Raw genomic sequence first — 9,419 nt, forward strand, 5'->3', positions numbered from 1 at the left:
TATCCCAATTTGACACCTATAGGAGCTCCTGATCCTTTTTATTACTGGAATAATTGTAACACATTTTGAAACAATTAAAAGGGAAAAATATAGACCCCCTGCAGAGGTTGGCCTGTGCAAGTTAGATTTGGCTATGACCAGTCACTTCTGAGTTAAACAGAAGAGGAAGGTGTAGATTATTTATGGAATTTGGCTCTAAGAAAACTCAAGTCAATTTCCTGAAATGGCCTAAGTTTGTGATTTTAAAGGGAAACATCTGCCTTTCCGTCCCAAAATACTTTTATTTGCATCAAACTGCACCCTGAGACTCATAGAGGCTTCCATATGATGGCGATGTGATCCTTTGGATGACAGTCTAGCTGGGTTTTAAAAATTTATATGTATAAATAGTTTTATAGGCACTGTAAAAAAGCATTTTAAAAAAAGATAAGCTCCCGTAACCTCACCATTGCAAAGCAACCATGTGCATTTGGATATATTTGCTTCTAGTTTTTGTTACTGTGCATATAGGCACACGTTGCTTTATTGCACTGCACAGCGCGTTTTGTCACAAACTAAACATTTGTGGCAACCCTACATTAAGGATTTGCTCACTTCGTCTCTCTGTGTTCCATTTGGGTAATCCTCCCAATATTTCAAACTTTTTCATCACCATTACATTTGTTCTGATGATCTGTGATCTTTGATGTTACTACCGCTACCGCTGAAGCCTCAGACAATGGTTAGCATTTTTCAGCAATAAAGTATTTTTAAAATTAAGGTATGTAAATTGTTTTTCAACATAAGGCTATGCACACTTAATAGACTACAGTATGGTATAAACATAACTTTTATATGACCTGGAAACCAAGAAATTTGTGTGACTCAATTTTTTTCTGATCTCCACCTTATTGCAGTGGTTCTGGAACCAACTTTTCTACTCTCTGTCTCTGAATTTGACTATTCTCAGTACCTCATGTAAGTGGAATCACACAGCATTTGTCCACTTGTGACTGGCCTAGTTCACTGAGCACAGTGTCTTTAAGGTTCATCCATGTTGTAGCCTGTGTCAGAATTTCCCTCCTTTTTTTAAGGCTGAATCATATCCGTCATGTGGATGGACCACATTTTGTTTATCCATTCATGCATCAATGGACACGTGGGTTGTTTCCACCTTTTAGCGATTGTGGACAGCATTGCTGCTGTGAACATGGGTGTAGAAATATCTGCGGGAGTCCCTGCCCTCCGTTCTTTTGCGTGTATACCCAGAAGTAGGATTGCTGGAGCAAATGCTAATTCCATGTTTGCTTTACTGTTCAAAATATGCTTTCATGCACAATGTGCTCCAATTTGGTTTTTACAGCAGCCCTGTGAGGGAAGCATTAATCTCTTCTCTGGCTGCAAGAAGGGGTTTGCCCAAAGTGAAACGGTCAGTTGGAGTTTCTTTGCCCAAAGCGAAACAGTCAGCGGGGGTTTCCTGACTTGGAACGTGGCTCTCTCCTGGATCGCCCACCATTAGAGTCTCCCCAGTCTCGCGCGTCCTTCCAAGGACAGTGTCCTTCGATTGTGAGCGGCCAGTCTGCTCCCAGCTGCCCCCCGACCCGTCCTGACCGTGCTGTCCAAGCTGGACCACTGCAAAGGGCAGAGGCTTTGTCCGTGGCCCCGGCGATTAGAGTTTCTCCCTTCAGTCTGTTTCCGTCTTTCCGTTCAGCTCTGTCATCTGAGCCATGAGGATCTGGTGGCTCCTGTTCGTCTCCGGGGTCTGCGCAGGGATGGTGAACTCACAGGACACCTGCAGGCAGGGCCACCCTGGCGTCCCCGGGAACCCGGGTCACAATGGATTGCCCGGGAGAGATGGACGTGATGGAGCAAAGGGCGACAAGGGGGACGCAGGTACCCACCACCTGTGCCTGCAGCTGCCCCCCGCTCATCCCCCTTCCTTTCACCTCCTTCATTCATTCATCGCCTGTGTGCTCACCCCTCTCCATCCATCCATCCATCCATCCATCCATCCATTGCCCAGAAGACACTGATGGAGAGCCTGCTCCGGCCAGATCCAGGCTGGGTGTCGGGTACAGGGCAGCACGAGCCATGAGGACCCCTGTCCTCATGGGCTTTCCCACTGAGTGGGGCTGCCTGTCTGCTGGCCACCATCTCCGATACTACAGGGCCGTTTTCAGGAGCTTGTGATGTCATAGATCTTTCTGCCTCAGGCGACAGGTATGAGGGATCTTTGGCACCGGGTCCTGGAGAGGCATCCGACAGCTAGGTCTCTGGCAGAGAGCACCCAGCATGGTGCAGGCCTTGCCGTGAGGCAGGTGGTGCAGGACGCCAGAGAACAGGAAGGGTCCTGGAGCCACACAGCCGCTCCTCAGGTATCTGTGCTGTGTCCCGGGACCTCCCCACGGTTTGGGGACTTGGGGACAGGATCCAGCCTCTGGGAGGGACAGTCCCAAAAGCCAGGATGTGTGAGTGGTTTCCATGACAAAAGCCTGTAGGCTTGATTTCTGAATGGGGTTCTTGAGCCCTGGTCTGACCATAGGGTCGTACACCTAAGGTGTAAGCAGAGGACCCATCTGGGTGCAGGAAGAAAACATCGAAACTTCTAGTGACATCTTAAAAGATAAATTTAGGTGAAGAAAAAATTGGGCTTTTAAAACGTTTGCTATATGAATCCGTGTGAATGGCCTCACTTGGTCGGTTTGCAGATACACACGTGTCATTTGAGGCCTGGACCATGTCCCGTGGGAAGAGTGGTGGCCCACAGTGTGAGCAGGCTGGCCGGGACCCTCCCACGTTCACTGACCCTCAGCGTGTTGGGATGTTTTGCACTAGGTGTGCCTGGACCAGGGGGTTCTCAGATTATGCTGTTGAACTGTCACAAAGAGATGGGTGCTGAAAATACTCCCGCAAAAAAACTGATGGTTGAAGGTGAACTTGTTAATGCAAGCAGCAAAGAATCCTGAGAAGGGCAGAGCTGCCATTTCCATTCTTAATGTGAATTCTTCAAATGTGCATTAGAAGGAAAAAACAATGATGAACGTCAGTCAGATCTGTCAAGATGTCTGCCCCCCCAACCTGGAAATTATTATAACTGTGGGCAGGTGAATTTACATTTACATTCATTGACATGCCCTTGTCCTGACTGTGGATGTTCCAAGGGTATCACAGACTCATAGGAAGATGCACACCAATTAAGTAAGGCATTTCAGGACTCGTGAGAAGCGTGAACACAAGCCGCTGTCATTTTTCTCAGTACGTCGTATGAAAGCTTCACCAAACGTCATGATAAACATTTAGAAGCCTCTTTTGATATTTCTTAATTATACCAGGGAATTAGATATTCCTCTGGCAATATTAAAATGGCATAATACACAGAAAGCAATTTCAGGATGGACTGAAATTAATGCTTTGCCAGCAAATGCTGTTAGAATATGGATTTTGAAAAAGCCTTTAAGGTTTGGAGAAACAAGAATTACTCAGTGTGGGAAGTCTGCTGTACAGATGTGTGACATTCCAGGTGTTTGTAGGTGTTTCCCTGCTCAGGGCGTTTGTGCTCTAGCGTTTACTGCGTGGGCTGGATGGGGCAGAGGGTCACCAGGGGCAGTGTCCCTTCTCACCAAGCCCCGCCCTGCACTCGGTGCTGGGCTCTCCTACCGGATAACAACGGCTCCAGTAAGTCCACGCCGCTTTGGGGCATTAGGCCCGTCTCATTTCTGGGGAGTGAAAGGCCCTGTCCAAGTGAATGGCAAACCCTCCATCTTATTGAAATCCATCCCTTATCCTCCCGCTGGTACCACGTGTGTACATGTATGTGTACATGTGCGTACACGTGCGTGTGTGTGCCTGCACACGCGCACAGGATACCCTGTGTCTTTGAGATCCCTCCGCACCCCCCCCCCCCCCCCCACACACACAGTCCCTCCTCCAAGCCTGGCAGCCACACATTTGCCATCTGCATGTAACCCAGTGATTAGCACAGCCCAGCCGAGCAGGATAGGAGGGGTGTGGAACCCTTGCTGCCTGCCAGTCAGACGGCCTTAAGTCGACCAGGCTTCAGGGAGTTACCAGGCTCCCTGAAATGTGTCACTCCCACGCCCCTCCTCACTGCAAGGACCGCCTTGGACCCACCAGCGGGCTGGGCCAGGAGAAGCGCGGGAAGGCATCGCTCAGATGATGCTGTCAGAACCTGACTCCGCTGCCCTCCAAGCAGGAGGCTTGGTGGCCCGATGCTGGCCTTTCTCCTGGGCGGCTCTTTGTGGGCCTCCTGTATCATCCTTCGGACTGGACGATGCACTCGCTGCCTGCACCCCCGGGGCTGGGGCACGTGCTCTCCGCGGCCTCAGTTTTCTCACCCGGCTCCGCGGAGGCGCCCGCCGCCCAGGGAACCTCGGCGCTGGCGCAGCGCCGGGCAGCCTCGCCGGCTTCTCCTTTACCCTCTTCTCGGTGGAAGTGTCGCATCCGTCTCCGTGACTCAAACTGCGGGCTTACAGCCTCGATTTCTCTACAAATGTCTGAGTCCCCTTTGCTCCAGAGCCGAGGCAACATTTCTGCAGGCCAAGGGCGCGGGTGGGAGCCAGGTCACAGCCCCCGTCTGGCGCTCATCCTCTCTCTCCGGCTCGAGGGCGCATGTGTGCGCTGGGTGGTCTATCTCCAAACTTGAGAGGTTTAATTTAAAACGCTTGTTATAACATATTCTATACACACAGAAGAAGATAGATGGAGAGAGAAGGAAGACAGATGCTCCTGTATCCAACACCAAATTTCTCTACCTTTCCGCTACTCATTCTCTCTCCTTCGTCCTCCATGGTCCCCGTTCTTTCAAGTTTCACATACTTCCTTAAGACTTGCACGCTACATATATAGTTTAGATTATATACAACACACATGTTTCTTAGAAGGATATTATGTCACATTTCTCACACTGAAAATTAACTTAATCTTTGTCTTACCGTTTTCAAATGTATTTGTGTGTATGTTTTATTTTTTTAATTTATTTATTTTTTGGCTGCGTTGGGTCTTCGTTGCTATGCGCGGGCTTTCTCTAGTTGCGGCGAGCGGGGGCTGCTCTTCGTTGCGGCGCGTGGGCTTCTCATTGCGGTGGTTTCTCTTGTTGCGGAGCACGGCCTCCAGGCGCGTGGGCTTCAGTAGTTGTGGCTCGGGGGCTCAGTAGTTGTGACTCGCGGGCTCAGTAGTTGTGGCTCGTGGGCTCTAGAGCGCAGGCTCAGTAGTTGTGGCGCATAGGCTTCGTTGCTCCGCGGCACGTGGGATCTTCCCGGACCAGGGATTGAACCTGTGTCCCCTCTTGGCAGGCGGATTCTTAACCACTGTGCCACCAGGGAAGTCCCGTGTGTATGTTTTATAATGAACATGTTTTTAGAACATTACCTGTACATAGCTTACAAACATACGTGTGTGGACATAACATAGGATGCTGGTGCCCGGGGCAGCCTGTTCTGAGCATCGGGACTCCTGGGTGTAGCAGAACCTCATGGCCTGATGTCCCAGTGGGTCTCCACGGCACCTTGACCACCACTGTAAGGCGCTAGAGAGATCCTTCTGGAACCGTCTCTCCCATCGCGAGTATGTGGTGTAACCATGGTCATCTGTGCTTTCATAGGAGGCTAGTAGTTCCACTCCACTCCCCACAGAGTGATGGAAAAGGAGCACAAATGACAAAGCCACCCCCCCCCCAAGTCCTTGTCACGTGAGAAACATGCAATCGTGATCATCATCGAGCCGGCTGCTTGGGAAGCCCACCAGTCCACTGCACAACCCGCTTCTTGGCGCACTCAACACCCTTGCTGCTTGCCCCTGCCTGCCCTCCCCCCGCAGGTCTGTGAGGGGTGGGGTGTGCGGGTCAGGCTGGGGCTCCCCGGGACCCTCCATCGCTGACTGGGACCCACATCGAGGGAAACTGGAGCTAGAATTTTAACTTCTGCCTATTTTCTCATTTTCCATCAGGCGAACCAGGACATCCTGGTGGCCCAGGGAAGGACGGGATGACCGGAGAGAAAGGAGAACCAGGTCAGAGATGGCTTTCCATCCTGCTGTGCCCACAGCCGGAGCCGTCAATGATAGGATAGGAATTATTAACTGCTTACCAAGGACAAGTCCCTTACGAGGCTCCAAGGATGCTCCAGTGATAAAGGCCACACGGTCCTTCTCTCCAGAAGCTCAGGGTTCACTGCAGAGATGGGCAAACTTTCCATAAAGGGCCAGATAGTAAATATTTTCAGCTCTGCGGGCCACAGGGTCTCTGTCACCACTACTCAGCTCTGCTGTCATAGGGAAAAGCTGCGTAGAGGGTGCCTCAGTAAGTGGGGCTGCGTTCCAGCGAAACCTGAATTTTACATAATTGTCACGAATCTCAGAACATGATTTGTGACCATTTAAAAGTGTCAACTGTTCTTAGCTTGTGGGCTGTCAAAAACAGGCGGAGGCTGGACGTGGCCCGCGCTCCATGGTTTGCTGAAGCCTGATTTAGCGCTGGGCCCTCAGGAGGGACGCTGGATTCTGACTCAGTGCCCTGGGTGGCACTGCAGCAGAAGGTGGCACTTGAGCTGGGCCCTGGAGGCAGGGAGGATGCTGGCAGCTGTCGCCGAGGGGGAGGGAGGATGGTTACCACGGCAACACGAACAGTGTTCTCGCCCCACTGGGTCGTTCTAAGTGCCTTCCACGTGTTGACTCACTTAATACAACAGCCCATAAAGGAGGCTCTTTATTATCCCAGCCGTACAGGTGAGGAACCAGGTGTAGCTGGGGAATCAGCTTGTGCATAAGCGGTGGAGACTGGGCTGGGTCCTGGCGTCTCATTCCAGAGCTGGAGCTCGGACCACGGCTGTCCCGTCAGGGCGTGGGAAGCGGGAGGCGCCGGGGAGGGGGGAAGGCGGATCCACGACAGCGCCACGCGCCTGGCGCGGTGCACAGGCCGGCAGACGCTGCGAGCAGTGAGTGCCCACCCAGGACCACCTGACTCCAGTGAGGGGCTTCTTGGGGGGGCGTCACGTCATCGGGGCTGCGCGTCAGCTACCAAAGCAGCCCTGGTGAACCTGCTGTCTGCCTTCTTACCTCTTCCAAAGATGCGTCCCCTCAGGGACGGGCAGAGAGCTGTCATTTCTTTCTTTTGGTTTTGGCCGTGTCGCTCGGCATGCGGGATCTTAGTTCCCCAACCAGGGATTGAACCCGCGCCCCCTGCATTGCAATCGCAGACTCTTAACCACTGGGCCGCCAGGGAAGTCCCAAATAACTGTCATTTCTAACGTGAGCCCTGATGCTGATATAGTAGAGTCAAAGGGTGTTTTGTGCACATGTGTGTATCTGCACAGTTTAGGAGTAAATTAACTTTCAAACCCGGAGCACATGCTGAACCTGTGCGCTACCTCATCTCATTCACTTGCTCAATAATAGAAAAACCGAAGTTGTTTTCACAAGCAAAGTTTCACAAATCGTCTCTTCCTCCGTTCTTTCTTGTCCTACCCAGGAGCCGATGGAAACGTTGAAGCAAAGGGCGTCAAAGGTGATCCGGGCTCAAGAGGGCCCCCAGGGAAACACGGGCCAAAGGGACTTGTGGGCCCCATGGGAGAGAAAGGCCTCAGAGGAGAGACCGGCGCCCAAGGGCAGAAGGGGGAGAAGGGCGATGTGGGTCCCGTTGGTCCAGAAGGGCCAAAGGGCAGCATTGGACCTTCGGGCCCAACCGGTTTACCTGGCCCCGTGGGCCCCACCGGAAAGCCGGGTCCCAGGGGAGATGCCGGCCCCCTGGGGCCCCAGGGTGAGCCCGGAGCCCGGGGAATGAGAGGCTGGAAAGGGGATCGAGGAGAAAAAGGGAAAATTGGGGAGACGCCAGTCTTGCCCAAAAGCGCCTTCACCGTGGGGCTCACGGTGCTGAGCAAGTTCCCTCCGTCAGACGTGCCCGTCAAGTTCGACAGGATCCTGTACAACGAGTTTGGCCACTACAACGTGGCCACGGGGAAATTCACCTGCCACGTCGCCGGCGTCTATTACTTCACCTACCACATCACCGTTTTCTCCAGGAACGTCCAAGTGTCTTTGGTCAAAAACGGGGTAAAAGTCCTGCACACCAAGGACGGTTACATGAGCTCCGAGGACCAGGCGTCCGGTGGCATCGTCCTGCAGCTGAAGCTCGGGGACGAGGTGTGGTTGCAGGTGACGGGAGGGGAGAGGTTCAACGGCTTGTTTGCGGATGAGGACGACGACACCACGTTCACGGGCTTCCTCCTGTTCAGCAGCGCGTGATGGGTCGGGGGAGCGGGGAGCCGTTATAACTCTGTCTCTCCATCTGCCCGAATCAGCTTGAAGACATTATTTGATGATTTTACCACGTCAATTATATCACCACTGTCATAACCATAAAAAGATGAAAGTGGGAAAGTTATTCCTAAAACTGAGTCTATAGAACTCGCTATCCTTCCAAGAGTAAATGTAAAAATACCTGCTCTGTTTATTACAGTGTATTTGATATTTTCTCTCATTCCCATGATCTGAAGAATCCTTTGCTCGGGCGTTCCCTGTGGGGAGTGTTTTGCTATCATTTTAGTGCTCGAAGGAGCCGTGGGATGATGTATCTCCCATCTGAATTCCTAAGGACATTACAGGGAAAGAAAAGGAAGTGTTTATTCCATCTGTGACTAATAAGAGTTTGGGCTGGTGACAGTGGCACAGCCCAGGAAACTGCAGGACACTCTGCTCACTTTCTATCTTGGGTTTTCATCACCATTCAACTCAACAAACAGTTGTTAGTAAACTGTTTGCCAAACTTGACTCTGTTTTAGTTTCCCTCCATATCCACAGTTCCGTATCTGCAGATTCAACCAACCATGGTTGGAAAATATTTGGAAAAAAAAAAATCAGGAAGTTCCAAAAAGCAAAACTTGAATTTGCCAACCTGGAAACTGCTGACATAGCATTTACACTGTACTAGGTAATTTAAGTAATCTAGAGGGGAACTGCCCTGTGGTCCAGCGAATAATCCCCTCCTAAAATTCTGGAAGCATTAACTATGCTTACGTCAACTCCATACACTTTTCCACTAGCTGAGAGCAACTAATAAAGAAGCAAGAGGAGACAAGCTCAGTGCATATTCAAGCGACAGCATCTTCCAGACCACAGCCTGGGACTCTGACGGACTTACAGCCGTTCTCTCCACACGTCAACCAAGTCAGCGCAGTTGTGACAGTATCTTCATTCCTTGGGAAAATGGGAATTTTCTGAATTATCATTATAAGCAGTCAGCACTGCTATAGATGAAAAGGTGAAAAATTACTTGGTTTTGGAAAACTTTGGATATATGTGGAAATCATTTGTTTATAGGTATTTTATTGGCTTGCCTTAATGTATGTTTCTTCTAGAACAGAGCCAGGACTCGGGTGAAGCACGTGAGACACCCCAAGTCCCCCACTTGCCTTGGCGCCCTAACGTTG

General features: G+C 51.1%; 1 protein-coding gene across 1 annotated transcript; it reads left to right on the top strand.

The window, feature by feature from the left end:
• The first annotated feature begins 1,706 nt into the window (after nucleotides 1-1,706).
• LOC103085691 (complement C1q and tumor necrosis factor-related protein 9) lies at nucleotides 1,707-8,235 on the top strand. Its single transcript, XM_007471459.1, has 3 exons — nucleotides 1,707-1,872; nucleotides 5,944-6,006; nucleotides 7,463-8,235. The coding sequence occupies exons 1-3, from the start codon at nucleotides 1,707-1,709 to the stop codon at nucleotides 8,233-8,235; spliced, it is 1,002 nt and encodes a 333-aa protein (XP_007471521.1).
• The last annotated feature ends 1,184 nt before the right edge of the window (nucleotides 8,236-9,419 follow it).

Source organism: Lipotes vexillifer, unplaced genomic scaffold (genome assembly GCF_000442215.2).
Source record: "Lipotes vexillifer unplaced genomic scaffold, Lipotes_vexillifer_v1.1 scaffold543, whole genome shotgun sequence".
Lineage (NCBI taxonomy): Eukaryota > Metazoa > Chordata > Mammalia > Artiodactyla > Lipotidae > Lipotes > Lipotes vexillifer.